This window comes from Pecten maximus, chromosome 7 (genome assembly GCF_902652985.1).
Source record: "Pecten maximus chromosome 7, xPecMax1.1, whole genome shotgun sequence".
Lineage (NCBI taxonomy): Eukaryota > Metazoa > Mollusca > Bivalvia > Pectinida > Pectinidae > Pecten > Pecten maximus.
In genome coordinates this window covers 20,175,569-20,192,195 of record NC_047021.1, presented here as the reverse complement: position 1 = coordinate 20,192,195, position 16,627 = coordinate 20,175,569, and the positions used below count along the sequence as shown (strand labels likewise).

The following is a 16,627-nucleotide window of genomic DNA, read 5'->3' as shown; positions in this document are numbered from 1 at the left end:
AAATGTTGAAAAGAAACATATTTGTATTATAAATTACTCAGCAAGGATAATCTATTTCTTGTATTTCAAGATGAAACATATACAGAACTTTGGAAACCAAAGAAATATAGACAAATGATACCTTCAAGATAATTGTTTAATTGCAAAAGAATAACCTCCCTTCCCCAATATTTAAAAAAATAAAATAACTGTGTATTACACTACCTCTCTTCAACCATATTCCTATTTCTCCTAATCTAGTAAAACTTCCAAAAATCTTTGTGCTACTTGATATTACAAAGACTAATTTCATACAAACTTCAAATTTGCCTTCATCTTTAAATGGTAAATGCTATTCATCATAATTTAGGTAATTTGATATAACTTTGGATGAAATTATGTCATTGACCATGGCAATTATGCCATTAACTATGGTAATTATGTCATTGACCATGGTAATCTGAGCACACAATGATACTTAACTATGTTAAGATTTTCATTATGTGGCAAACATGTCATCACTCTGAATACATGGACATCAGTTTGTACTTAAACCAGCAAATACTGTTACTTGTTATCAAAGGGTATTTAATGTGTTTGGCTCACAATTGGATATGGTCTTAAGATTGCTTTCATAAATGTTTATTCTACATGATGAACAGTTCACATAATTGGTACAAAGTTCTCCATCCATCAAGCATACATGTATATCAAAGTTATAAAATACATACTATTCATTAAGTACTTTGAGTACAGCATAATTCATTCTCTTAGTAATCATTAAAAACAAGAGGCCCAGGGGCCTTAACGGTCATCTGACTCTAAATTAAAACCCTTATATTATTGTAGTATGCATTCTCTGTAGCAAGTATATAGTGGCACTGTTGGCTATGGTGGCCATCTTGGATTTCTGACCGACCCAATAAATAATAACACTTGGTCTGGACCAACTAAGGATAATTTCTGGTAAGTAAGAGCTGAATCCAACCGGTGGAATTTGAGAAGAAGTTTGAAATAGGTGTTGTTCATGCAAACCATGATTGCGCAATCATGTTACAAAATGGCCGTCATTGCTGCCATGTCAAAGTTTTTACGAGGCCGAAAAAAACATCAACACTTAGTTTGCCCTCCTTCCTTAACATTCTCACAAATTTCCAGCTCAATGACACCAGCGGAACTGGAGAATAAGTTTAAAATGTGTTTTTTAAGATTGCGGATATGGCGGCCATCTTGGATTTCAGACCAATCTAAAAAATAACAACACTTGGTCGGGATCATCTCAGGAACAATTCAGGCAAGTTTCAGCCGAAACAGCACTGGTGGAACTTGAGAAGAAGTTTAAAATGTGTTTTTCAAGATGGCGGCTATGGCGGCCATCTTGGATTTCGGACCGACCCGAAAAATAACAACACTTGGTCACAATCATATCAGGATCATTTCAGGCAAGTTTCAGCTCAATAGCACTGGTGGAACTTAAGAAGAAGTTTAAAATGTGTTTTTCAAGATGGCGGCTATGGCGGCCATCTTGGAATTCGGGACGACCCGAAAAATAACAACACTTGGTCGGGATCATCTCAGGATCATTTCTGGCAAGTTTCAGCCCAACAGCACTGGTGGAACTTGAGAAGAAGTTTAAAATGTGTTTTTCAAGATGGCGGCTATGGCGGCCATCTTGGATTTCGGACCGCCCCAAAAAATAACAACACTTGGTCGGGATCATCTCAGGATCATTTCTGGCAAGTTTCAGCTCAAAAGCACTAGTGGAACTTGAGAAGAAGTTTAAAATGTGTTTTTCAAGATGGCGGCTATGGCGGTCATCTTGGATTTCAGACCGACCCAAAAAATAACAACACTTGGTCGGGATCATCTCAGGATCATTTCTGGCAAGTTTCAGCTCAAAAGCACTAGTGGAACTTGAGAAGAAGTTTAAAATGTGTTTTTCAAGATGGCGGCTATGGCGGCCATCTTGGATTTCGGACCGACCCGAAAAATAACAACACTTGGTCGCAATCATATCAGGATCATTTCAGGCAAGTTTCAGCTCAATAGCACTGGTGGAACTTAAGAAGAAGTTTAAAATGTGTTTTTCAAGATGGCGGCTATGGCGGCCATCTTGGAATTCGGAACGACCCGAAAAATAACAACACTTGGTCGGGATCATCTCAGGATCATTTCTGGCAAGTTTCAGCTCAAAAGCACTAGTGGAACTTGAGAAGAAGTTTAAAATGTGTTTTTCAAGATGGCGGCTATGGCGGCCATCTTGGATTTCGGACCGACCCAAAAAATAACAACACTTGGTCGCAATCATATCAGGATCATTTCAGGCAAGTTTCAGCTCAATAGCACTGGTGGAACTTGAGAAGAAGTTAAAATGTGTTTTTCAAGATGGCGGCTATGGCGGCCATCTTGGAATTCGGAACGACACGAAAAATAACAACACTTGGTCGGGATCATCTCAGGATCATTTCAGGCAAGTTTCAGCCCAACAGCACTGGTGGAACTTGAGAAGAAGTTTAAAATGTGTTTTTCAAGATGGCGGCTATGGCCGCCATCTTGGATTTCAGACCGACCCAAAAAATAACAACACTTGGTCGCAATCATATCAGGATCATTTCAGGCAAGTTTCAGCTCAATAGCACTGGTGGAACTTGAGAAGAAGTTAAAAATGTGTTTTTCAAGATGGCGGCTATGGCGGCCATCTTGGAATTCGGAACGACACGAAAAATAACAACACTTGGTCGGGATCATCTCAGGATCATTTCAGGCAAGTTTCAGCCCAACAGCACTGGTGGAACTTGAGAAGAAGTTTAAAATGTGTTTTTCAAGATGGCGGCTATGGCGGCCATCTTGGATTTCGTACCGACCCAAAAAATAACAACACTTGGTCGGGATCATCTCAGGATCATTTCTGGCAAGTTTCAGCCCAACAGCACTGGTGGAACTTGAGAAGAAGTTTAAAATGTGTTTTTCAAGATGGCGGCTATGGCCGCCATCTTGGATTTCAGACCGACCCAAAAAATAACAACACTTGGTCGGGATCATCTCAGGATCATTTCTGGCAAGTTTCAGCCCAGCAGCACTGGTGGAACTTGAGAAGAAGTTTAAAATGTGTTTTCAAAATGGCGGCTATGGCGGCCATCTTGGATTTCAGACTGACCCGAAAAATAACAACACTTGGTCAGGACCATCTCAGGAAGATTTCAGGTAAGTTTCAGCTCAATCCCACTGGTGGAATTTGAGAAGAAGTTTGAAATGTGAAAAGTTTACGCACGGCGGACGGCGCACGACGCACGGCGCACGACGACGGACGAAGCATGATGACTATAGGTCATCCTGACCCTTCGGGTCAGATGACCTAAAAAGACGAAATAACAACAATTAGATTTGAGCTATTAAAAACCTGAAAATAATGTCATTTGTTCCCGTACATATAACAATATATTAACACAGTACACAAAGCCTGTCATTCTTATTGGCTTTCACCTCACAATGATGTAAGTTAATAAACACTGAAGAAGTTTTACCCCAAAAGAATACAAATTTTAATTGTATTTATTAATGGCTCTTTACTGAAACTTCTACATAAAAAATGTCATTGACTTGTTATGCTCTAATTATAACATCAGCTATAAACATAAACATGACGTATATTGAAAAAAAAATATCTCCTAATATTTTGTGATATTATCTAATATGGCACTAATTGAAAGTAGCTGTATAGTCCCCCTGGTGAGGACTTGGTAGAAAAAGTATGCACAAACACTTCATCCATGGTTGTATACAGAATTGTAACTGATGCTGAAAATCGAATTTATATTTGTCTCATTCAAAGAGATGGCACCAAGTGTAAAGGTTTTAATATATTTTTTACGGTTTCATCTTCCAGAAAAAATTGTAACTGGCACAACTCTAATGGAATGTGTACAAGCAATTAAACCATTTATTGGTCAATAATTTGAAAAAAAAACATAAACAATAAGCACACCTATCACAGACTTCAAATTATTTCCTCATCATCAATGAGATGGGCTAGCACCTTGTATTTATACAGCTGGGTAGATTGACCCCACCAGGCGGCTGACATGCTGGCAACCACTTTAAAATCTTTCAGACTTCGGACTTCAGTGGTGACTGATGTCACAACATCGATATGTCGATAACATTCTTGTGACTTGATATTAAATTTCAGTCATGTAAAGGAATGACAAAAACAGTGATGTCGTCAAATGACGCCTGGTCATCTGAATTTTTCTTCCTCCATCCTTGCCCTGCATGGAACCCTCGTGCCTGCGTGACCAGCTCTTGTGCAGCAGCAGCAAACCTGATGATACAGAATGTCTTGTATTATCTTAAAGATCAGTAAGATTTATTTGTAAGACTTTTCCTTAAATTTATTCAAGTACTAAACTGAAATATGGGTCAGACTTAAAGGTTGTAAAACTTTTTGAATATGGGTCAAGGTTACTTCTAAACAAACTCAATACCTTCTCCTCCAGCATAATATACATACTAAATCCTGGCTGCATGATTCATCAATTCAGTAACTCTTATAAAATAAGATAAATTTGGGGTACTGAATCTCTGATCTTAATGTACAAATTGTAGGTCAAAGCCATCCTTTTAACATGCTTGATAGTCATTCACTCTAAAAACCTATCAGCCTAAATACATTCAGCCAAACCTGTCCATAAAGATCACATAACGAATCAGAAAACTATCAGTTATCTCCCTTGACAGGCAAGATTTAGACAGGTAACCTTTTCTGATGGGTTATCTCCCTTGACAGGCGAGTTTTACTGACCCATGAGAAGTAAAGGTAAAGACAAGTAACCTTTTCTGATAGGTTATCTCCCTTGACAGGTGATTTTTACTGACCCATGAGAAACATACCCTGTAAATCCTTGTTTTATTAAAAACTTTTTTGTTTCATTTACCTTTTGTAGTCGTTGGTATTATAGCTGGCGAGAGTTTGACGGACAATGGCTGCAGCCTCTGAGTTAGATATAACATCCCATAATCCATCTGATGCCATAATCAACACACTATTCTCCTCTAGCTCTTCTGTTGTAGTGTCATAAATCTCAACCTGGTAGATAAACAGCTGTTACATTTGAGACATCAATTTGTATAAAAGCTTAAAGTACTAAAACACTGTGACTAAGTCTACACACGAAATCTATTAGCATACTCTAAACTTATATTAAGTTTTTAATTTTTTTTTCAGTATGAAGGACTAGTACCAGGTGCTTCCCTTGCCTTCTTTTGGTTTAGTTGAATACCTCCATGTTTTACATTAAAAAAATCAAAATTAATAATCTGCACTGAGCTTACCTCTGGAATAGATGTAAGAAAAGGTTTGACATATATTTCTGAATCAAAAACCCTCAAGTCGTGGTCCCCAAAACCTCTGGCTACACCGATAGTTTCCATCAGACGGGACTGTAAACGTATAATATAAAGTATGTAACATCACGGTATTGATCAAAAATTTTATCTGGACATTTCAGCTTGATAGATTTACTTACAACTCTTTTTTCAGTTATTATGTAAATAAGGATGTACACTGAAGAAAAAAATAATGATAGAGAACAGTATAGTTAAGTATATACTGTAGTTTTCCCCTTCATACCTTTTTTCCAGTCCTGGTCACAAGTGGAAACTTCAGCGCATCATAATCTGCCACTTTATATGCCCTGTAACATTAAATACCACATGTTTTCATCAGACAGTATTACACACAGACAACATCTATTGGAGGGAGTAAAACAAAGTACACCTTGTATCAATTAGTCAGGTGTAACTGTACTGATGTGTGATTTATAGTTTCTTATCTCACCACTTATGTCATGTGATGACACATCATCTAGTCATGTGACAAAATACCATCCTGTCATGTGAATTCACAACATACTGTGTATGACTAATTACCATAATGACATGTGACAACAAACAATCTTGTCACGTGACAGCACACCATCTTGTCACGTGACATCACACCATCCTGTCATGTGACAGCACACCATCCTGTCATGTGACTACACATGAAAACTGATATGAACATATTTACCAGCCTGTCATGTGTGGAGACCTGTACAGTACCCTCCTACCCATGTCCTCTCGGAATATCCTGCGTGTGTACTCCGTGCATGTGAATTCTCCGTGCAGCAGCTCTGGTTTGGCATCTCCCTACAGTAAAGTATGTCACAATGCACTGGAACCTATGTTTGTATATAATGTTACACAGCACTTGGTGTGTGACTGATCACCCACAGTAGTGCTATCAGTAAAAGTTGACAATAACCTTCTGTTGTGTGATATACTCTCTCACTAGCATGACTCTTATTGTCTGTTACTTACATAATGAATTTTTAAGTTCAATAATACACAACACAATCAGAAATCTGATAACTTTTCTGATGACCACACAACAGTAATAAACTTAACCCTGTAAGATGAATGTTGATCTGACTTGTACTTACTAGGTTAGTTAGTCGATCACGTTCAGAATATGGCGTGTGGTCACGAGACAATGGGATTACCTTCTCCCCAGCACACAATACTGCTCTGAAATCAAAGATGACTACCTTAGTTTTCAGTTACATATCAGTACACAACCAAAACAGTTTTTTATTTTATATTGTTATATCAAATGATAGGTGGTAAGTAAAGACAGATAATCTTTCTGATGGGTCATCTCCCTTGACAGCTGTGTTTTACTGACTCATGAGAAGTAAAGGTAAGAGGGGTAGTCTTTTCTGAAAGGGTTATCTCCCTTGGCAGCTGTATTTTACTTACCCATGAGAAGTAAAGGCACGACAGGTATTAATTTCTGAAAGGGTTATCTCCCTTGGCAGGTGTGTTTTACTGACTCATCAGAAGTAAAATTTGTTAACAAATGCAGTGGCCTTTTATAGCATGTGACCTCTATTGACAGGTGACCTGCAGTTGATGTTTATTGATATGTAACCTCTTTCAACAGTTGACCTCTACTGAAAGACAAACTCTGCTGTAACCTGTGGTAGAACACGTACCTACAGTAACCTGTGGTAGAACACATACCTACAGTAACCTGTGGTAGAACGCATACCTACAGTAACCTGTGGTAGAACATGTACCTACAGTAACCTGTGGTAGAACACATACCTACAGTAACCTGTGGTAGAACACATACCTACAGTAACCTGTGGTAGAACACATACCTACAGTAACCTTAGTAGAACACGTACCTACAGTAACCTGTGGTAGAACACGTACCTACAGTAACCTGTGGTACAACACATACCTACAGTAACCTGTGGTAGAACACGTACCTACAGTAACCTGTGGTAGAACACATCCCTACAGTAACCTGTGGTAGAACACATCCCTACAGTAACCTGTGGTAGAACACATCCCTACAGTAACCTGTGGTAGAACACGTACCTACAGTAACCTGTGGTAGAACACGTACCTACAGTAACCTGTGGTAGAACACGTACCTACAGTAACCTGTGGTAGAACACGTACCTACAGTAACCTGTGGTAGAACACGTACCTACAGTAACCTGTGGTACATACCTACAGTTACCTGTGGTAGAACACATACCTACAGTAACCTGTGGTAGAACACATACCTACAGTAACCTGTGGTAGAACACGTACCTACAGTAACCTGTGGTAGAACACGTACCTACAGTAACCTGTGGTAGAACACATACCTATAGTAACCTGTGGTAGAACACGTACCTACAGTAACCTGTGGTAGAACACATACCTACAGTAACCTGTGGTAGAACACATACCTACAGTAACCTGTGGTAGAACACGTCCCTACAGTAACCTGTGGTAGAACACGTACCTACAGTAACCTGTGGTAGACCGTAGAACACGTACCTACAGTAACCTGTGGTAGAACACGTACCTACAGTAACCTGTGGTAGAACACATACCTATAGTAACCTGTGGTAGAACACGTCCCTACAGTAACCTGTGGTAGAACACATACCTACAGTAACCTGAGGTAGAACACGTACCTACAGTAACCTGTGGTAGAACACGTCCCTAGAGTAACCTGTGGTAGAACACGTACCTACAGTAACCTGTGGTAGAACACGTACCTACAGTAACCTGTGGTAGAACACGTACCTACAGTAACCTGTGGTAGAACACGTACCTACAGTAACCTGTGGTAGAACACATACCTACAGTCTCCTGTGGTAGAACACGTACGTACCTACAGTAACCTGTGGTAGAACACATACCTACATTAACCTGTGGTAGAACACGTACCTACAGTAACCTGTGGTAGAACACATACCTACAGTAACCTGAGGTAGAACACGTACCTACAGTAACCTGTGGTAGAACACGTACCTACAGTAACCTGTGGTAGAACACGTCCCTACAGTAACCTGTGGTAGAACACGTACCTACAGTAACCTGTGGTAGACCGTAGAACACGTACCTACAGTAACCTGTGGTAGAACACGTACCTACAGTAACCTGTGGTAGAACACATACCTACAGTAACCTGTGGTAGAACACGTACCTACAGTAACTTGTGGTAGAACACGTACCTACAGTAACCTGTGGTAGAACACGTACCTACAGTAACCTGTGGTAGAACACATACCTACAGTCTCCTGTGGTAGAACACGTACGTACCTACAGTAACCTGTGGTAGAACACATACCTACAGTAACCTGTGGTAGAACACATACCTACATTAACCTGTGGTAGAACACATACCTACAGTAACCTGAGGTAGAACACGTACCTACAGTAACTTGTGGTAGAACACATACCTACAGTAACCTGTGGTAGAACACGTACCTACAGTAACCTGTGGTAGAACACATACCTACAGTAACCTGTGGTAGAACACATACCTACAGTAACCTGTGGTAGAACACGTACCTACAGTAACCTGAGGTAGAACACGTACCTAAAGTAACCTGTGGTACATACCTACAGTCTCCTGCGTTGGCTACATATACCTTCCCAAACATAAACATTGTGATGATAGCAGCACAACCCCCTCGTATTGTGTAAGTAAGGCGTTCTCGCAGGATCTGATCATCCTGGAATAAAGCAGAGAATACTTTGGCATACTAATGATAAAATGTATCATGGGTTACAATACTAAACTACAATAATATAATTAGATTGACTCGACATGATCTCATTATTTTGATGATCTGAGGTATCTAAAGATCTTAACTTTAAGGAACAAAGTACCTAGTGAGCATTGGGGTCTTAAAGGTCAATGTGAGACAGTAATGGACCCTGTAAATATGAGGGCCTAAAGGCGACATGAGAGAGCAATAATAACAGTGAATATGAGGGCCTTAAGGTCAAGTTGTGAGGGCCTTAAAGGTCAACAACAGAGAGCAATGATCCTGATCAGTGAATATGAGGGCCTTAAGGTCAAGATGTGAGGGCATTAAAGGTCAACAACAGAGAGCAATGACTACAGTGAATATGAGGGTCTTAAAGGTCGACATGAGAGAGGAATTATCACAGTAAATATGAGGGTCTACATGAGAGATATTACATATGAAAGGTACCACAAAACGCTGTGTTATTCCACTCTCAAGCCATTGTATAAATGGCCCGACTGTTGGATAAATATATGTTATATAACACAAGTGGTATATGGCCTTCCGGTCAAAAATTCGAACTTTGACCCGAGCTGCAATCATTATTGACGTCATCAATAATAGAATGACGTCACATCACCGGGTCCCGGCCGTCACCTGTACACCTTATTTGTATACGTGAAATAAGACTTGGCAACGTTTCCCTTTGATTCAAGCCGATATCATTGTGGTAGAAACAGGTCACACGACTCGTGATTTTTGGATATGGAATTTATTTCACACTCGCTAAAGCTCGTGTCTTTTGTACTTTTAAAAAATAACTTACTCGTGTGAAATAAATTCCACATCCAACAACCACTGGTCGTGTAACCTCTATGTATACAATTTTACAGAATGAAGCACTATTTTACCAGTTCAACAAATGCCTCCTCCAGGATACCAGTGATGAGATCATCTACTGAGATGTGGCTTAAATTGCCCAGGGAAAGGCGCTCTGTTTCCTGTTTAGAGGGCGATAGTTTCTGATTGATGACCTCCCAAACACAATTGAGCTTGTCCTGAGAAGTACAATACAAATTATCATTCCTAAATATTATATCAATACACAATATTTCATATTTAATATAGACAGTTCATCATTATATTCAGACGTAGAGGCCATCACTTTCTCAATAGATAATAACTCCAAATAATGGTGTTTTACACTGAACTAGATTGTTGTGTAGATTACATAGAGAATGCATGCATGTGCTATATGATTTAGTTAACGATTAAATGCATGAAAAGGTAGAGAAGATTCTAAATTCAAATATCTCATACCTATACAACCAACGTTTAATTGTACTTCAATCCAAAAGACGCTTTTGAAGATAAACCAGATACAATGTTTACTGAAACCTAAATTTACACTATTAACATACACGGGATGTTATCTGTTGGGATTAAACATGTTTAGGACACATAGCTATAATACCTCAATGTGTTTGTGTAGGATTTTGGATGCAAATAAAGCTGCATCAGCACCAGCATGGCCATCAAATATCCCAAAGTAGGTCACAGGTACCAAATCCTAAAACATATCCCAAAGTAGGTCACATGTACCAAATCCTACAAAATGTGCATATCAAATATCCCAAAGTAGGTCATAGATATCAAATCCTATAATATATCAAATTTCCCAATGTAGGTTTCAGATACCAAATCCTATAATTATATTAACACTTGAAAATATTCAAAATTAGGTTACAGGAATAAACAAGAGATCCCAGAGGGATCTTGGTGCCCACCATTGAATGATCTTTATAGGTTCCATGTCAGATTGATCTTGTCTCTATTTTTCCCTTACTTTTACTAATCTATGCAAATTGAGAAACATCCCTCCAGTACTTTTCAAACAAGAGAAATCTATATCTGAAATTTGAGATTTAGCGATAATGGCTGTTTGTTGGCCATGTTGTTATCAGGAAGGATTGGTCTCAAAATGCTAGTATATGCATAACTAGGCACCAAGGGGAACCTACATATGAAATTTGAGAAAGATCCCTTCAGTACTTTCTGAGAAAAAGCGATAACAATCTTCAATTGTCAAAATCCAAGATGGTTGCCTGCCGGCCATGTTATCTTCCGATTGGTCTCAAAATGCAATATGCATAACTAGGCACCAAGGGGAACCTTCATATGAAATTTGAGAAAGATCCCTTCAGTACTTTCTGAGAAATAGCGATAACAAACTTCAATTGTCAATATCCAAGATGGCTGCCTGTCGGCCATGTTGTTTTCTGATTGGTCTCAAAATGCATTATGCATAACTAGGCACCAAGAGGAACCTTCATGTGAAATTTGAGAAAGATCCGTTCAGTACTTTCTGAGAAATAATGGTGGGCTAAAAAAAATATGCAGAAATCAAAGTAGGTCAACAGCTCTATACCCTATCAATACAGCAAGGGTATGAAATATTTCAAAGTAGGTTTTATTACCACAATTATCCTATATAAGCCCAGGCGAGCATAAGATTTGGTACAAAGTCGGGTTGGTCTTATCATAGGACAACTTAATAACATTTTTTACCAAATTACCATACTGCAGCAGCCATGGATGGGTTTATTGCCAGAACTAACCAGGCATGGGAAAATTGTCATATAATATACAATGCCAACTGATGTGGGCATCTGCAGTTCCACACACCATTTGGTATATACAGTAAGGACATCACATACAAACATACAGTAAGGACATCACATACAAACATACAGTAAGGACATCACATACAAACGTACAGTAAGGACATCACATACAAACATACAGTAAGGACATCACATACAAACATACAGTAAGGACATCACATACAAACGTACAGTAAGGACATCACATACAAACGTACAGTAAGGACATCACATACAAACGTACAGTAAGGACATCACATACAAACGTACAGTAAGGACATCACATACAAACGTACAGTAAGGACATCACATACAAACATACAGTAAGGACATCACATACAAACATACAGTAAGGACATCACATACAAACATACAGTAAGGACATCACATACAAACATACAGTAAGGACATCACATACAAACATACAGTAAGGACATCACATACAACATACAGTAAGGACATCACATACAAACATACAGTAAGGACATCACATACAAACATACAGTAAGGACATCACATACAAACATACAGTAAGGACATCACATACAAACATACAGTAAGGACATCAGATGTCAAACATACAGTAAGGACATCACATACAACATACAGTAAGGACATCACATACAAACATACAGTAAGGACATCACATACAAACATACAGTAAGGACATCACATACAAACATACAGTAAGGACATCACATACAAACATACAGTAAGGACATCACATACAAACATACAGTAAGGACATCACATACAAACATACAGTAAGGACATCACATACAAACATACAGTAAGGACATCACATACAAACATACAGTAAGGACATCACATACAAACGTACAGTAAGGACATCACATACAAACATACAGTAAGGACATCACATACAAACATACAGTAAGGACATCACATACAAACATACAGTAAGGACATCACATACAAACATACAGTAAGGACATCACATACAAACGTACAGTAAGGACATCACATACAAACATACAGTAAGGACATCACATACAAACATACAGTAAGGACATCACATACAAACATACAGTAAGGACATCACATACAAACATACAGTAAGGACATCACATACAAACATACAGTAAGGACATCACATACAAACATACAGTAAGGACATCACATACAAACATACAGTAAGGACATCACATACAAACATACAGTAAGGACATCACATAAAAACATACAGTAAGGACATCACTACAAACGTACAGTAAGGACATCAGATGTCAAACATACAGTAAGGACATCACATACAAACATACAGTCAGGACATCACATACAAACGTACAGTAAGGACATCACATACAAACATACAGTAAGGACATCACATACAAACATACAGTAAGGACATCACATACAAACGTACAGTAAGGACATCACAAACAAACATACAGTAAGGACATCAGATGTCAAACATACAGTAAGGACATCACATACAAACATACAGTAAGGACATCAGATGTCAAACATACAGTAAGGACATCACATACAAACATACAGTAAGGACATCACATACAAACATACAGTAAGGACATCACATACAAACATACAGTAAGGACATCACATACAAACATACAGTAAGGACATCACATACAAACATACAGTAAGGACATCACATACAAACATACAGTAAGGACATCACATACAAACATACAGTAAGGACATCACATACAAACGTACAGTAAGGACATCAGATACAAACATACAGTAATGACATCACGTACAAACATACAGTAAGGACATAACTCACATCAGATACAAAGATACATCTTCAGTTTCTCAGCTATTTAATACTTATTTTCACTATATATATTACAAAACTAAAACAAGTCTCATAAATATGTCATTGTCGATGGATGACAAATGGCTCACCGATCCATCACCTACAACTTCCGTCATGGCCATGGAGGGTCGGTTTTTATCTGATGGTAACTTGGTTGGTTTATAACCCAAATAGAACTCCTCTGCCGCTCCCTGATCCTCGTTGACAGCACTTTTACCCCCATTGATAACTCTATACAAAACAAACACCTTCATCATCCTACTACACTATAAACAAGACAAACAGCATATCTCCACTTAAAGAGATGAATCTATGACAACATCATCAGATAATCATTTACTGCGTAACATACATGTATCATAATCCACATCATGTATCATAATCCACATCATGTATCATAATCCACATCATCAGATATAGGTAATTATTTACTGTGTAACATACATATATCATAATCCACATCATCAGATATAGATCATTATTTACTGTGTAACATACATGTATCATAATCCACATCATCAGATATAGATAATTATTTACTGTGTAACATACATGTATTATAATCCACATCATCAGATATAGATAATTATTTACAGTGTAACATACATGTATCATAATCCACATCATCAGATATAGATAATTATTTACTGTGTAACATACATGTATCATAATCCACATCATCAGATATAGATCATTATTTACAGTGTATACATGTATCATAATCCACATCATCAGATATAGATCATTATTTACTGTGTAACATACATGTATCATAATCCACATCATCAGATGATAGATAATTATTTACTGTGTAACATACATGTATCATAATCCACATCATCAGATGATAGATAATTATTTACTGTGTAACGTACATGTATCATAATCCACATCATCAGATATAGGTAATTATTTAGAGTGTAACATACATGTATCATAATCCACATCATCAGATATAGATAATTATTTACTGTGTAACATACATGTATCATAATCCACATCATCAGATATAGATAATCATTTACTGTGTAAAGTACATGTATCATAATCCACATCATCAGATATAGATCATTATTTACTGTGTAACATACATGTATCATAATCCACATCATCAGATATAGATAATTATTTACAGTGTATACATGTATCATAATCCACATCATCAGATATAGATAATTATTTACTGTGTAACATACATGTATCATAATCCACATCATCAGATGATAGATAATTATTTACTGTGTAACGTACATGTATCATAATCCACATCATCAGATATAGATAATTATTTACTGTGTAACATACATGTATCATAATCCACATCATCAGATGATAGATAATTATTTACAGTGTATCATGTATCATAAATCCACATCATGTATCATAAATCCACATAATGTATCATAAATCAACATCATGTATCATAAATCCACACTACCAGATGATAATTAAGTAATTATCTTACCGTGTAACTCAATATCATCAGCACCATTGTGGATGTTTTGTCTTTAGATCCTAGTAAAGGAAAATCTTTTTTTCCCAATCAATAATTGTTTTTAACGTTCAATAAGTATAGAAGGCTTTAAGGAGGTATGGTTGCAACTTACTCTGCGTAACCTGCTCGCCTCGGGAGAGTCTTGCCAGCAGTGACAATAGTTCGGGAACTTGTACTTTTTGCCTCCTGCTGCTGTTTCTGTGCCAGATTTAGGAACTGAGGTCGCTCATACAGGTACTTGTGTGGTTTATTTGGCTCGGTGGTATTGTTGCTCTTTGGGACTATCTTACTGACAACATTCCCCACTAATGATTGAACCCTCCCCCACATCATTACACCAGGTCAGGCCATGTCCTGTGGTCATCAATGACAAAACAAACTAAACGATATCCTTTGTACATAACATGTGATATCAGAGTGCATGAATATTACATTGAAACCTCGGTGAATCAGATGGAGGTATATAACAAAAACATAGGAAATATTATGTCGACTCGCCATAAAACTTTATACATTTATCGTATATATATATAGACATCAACAGAATGTTTCTTGACAATCTTGACAATATATGCATCCCAACACTGGTATTTTTTCTACTAATAATACTATACTAATACATCATTTATAAGTCCGACATGGAAACACCGGTATATCGACCCTAAAGTTTGAAGTAATCGTTATAGTAATAGATCGATAGCTGATATATGACAAAGTGACCGTATATTTACCATTACACCAACAGAGGCAGGTGTGGTCATCAGCAGTCGTGTACACTTCCTATATGGAAAACGGAAGTAGCAAGCCCATCAGTTTTGGAATGCATAGAGTTAGAGTTATACTAAGAGCAACTTTACAGATCATTCAAAGTCAATATAAATACCAACCAGTGATAGGTGTCGTAAATGTTAACAAAGCAGTCACTGATGGTGTGGATTTAGGCTATCGAGTCCATGCCGGTGTAGCGTGAGATGAGAGTGGGGAGAGAAAGGTAGTGCGAGTTGTCTCCCCTACTACAAAGTACTTGAACTTTGACCCTGATGAAACGGACTCAAAACGTTTGGTTCATTATCACAGAGACGTGATATGATATACATACATACGTTTTAGGATTATCATGAATTAAATAGTGCTGAAGCGATATGTTGAAAATAGTTATAGTCTGCATGTTTTTATTAAATCATTTTATGTTGACATGACAATTATGACATAGGCTATGATTATATGGACCTACAAGTGTATAAGCTATGTTAATAACGCTAATTATTTGGTACTAGTTGACCATGGGTTCAAATAAGTTGATTTGATCCCAGCAAAAATGTTTTCCGTGGAGCTCTCTTTCATTTCGAAATAATTTCATTATTTTCTGTGCATTTTATGATAATATTATTACGAGTTTCAAATATATGATAAAGCTGTGCATTTGAAGAAAAAAACAAACAAACAAAAAAAAAAAAAAAAAACACAAAACAAAAACAAAACAAATACTGTGAGCTCTTGCCAAAGCAGTAAATAAACCATATAGTTTAATATGTACATGTACTTGGCTAGTCTCTGCTCAACCTATAAGCTCACCAATTTAGTTAGAAATTAATTCATTAAGAACTCT

At 37.5% G+C, this 16,627-nt stretch overlaps 1 protein-coding gene across 3 annotated transcripts; it reads right to left on the bottom strand.

The window, feature by feature from the left end:
* Positions 1 to 3,342: 3,342 nt before the first annotated feature.
* Positions 3,343 to 16,444, bottom strand: LOC117331840 (protein phosphatase 1M-like). 3 transcript variants are annotated; one of them, XM_033890783.1, is made up of 13 exons: positions 15,906 to 16,444; positions 15,750 to 15,798; positions 15,131 to 15,372; positions 13,613 to 13,754; positions 10,531 to 10,626; positions 9,968 to 10,114; positions 8,926 to 9,038; positions 6,459 to 6,543; positions 6,047 to 6,165; positions 5,609 to 5,672; positions 5,311 to 5,418; positions 4,914 to 5,065; positions 3,343 to 4,300 (listed from the first exon to the last, which is right to left on the bottom strand). In XM_033890783.1, the coding sequence occupies exons 3-13, from the start codon at positions 15,349 to 15,351 to the stop codon at positions 4,165 to 4,167; spliced, it is 1,383 nt and encodes a 460-aa protein (XP_033746674.1). In that variant the 5' UTR covers positions 15,352 to 15,372; positions 15,750 to 15,798; positions 15,906 to 16,444; the 3' UTR covers positions 3,343 to 4,164. The 3 variants fall into 3 exon arrangements, with proteins under 3 accessions (XP_033746674.1, XP_033746675.1, XP_033746673.1); XM_033890784.1 differs by lacking the exon at positions 15,750 to 15,798 and having other exon boundaries at positions 15,906 to 16,007; XM_033890782.1 differs by lacking the exon at positions 15,906 to 16,444 and having other exon boundaries at positions 15,750 to 15,899.
* Positions 16,445 to 16,627: the final 183 nt, after the last annotated feature.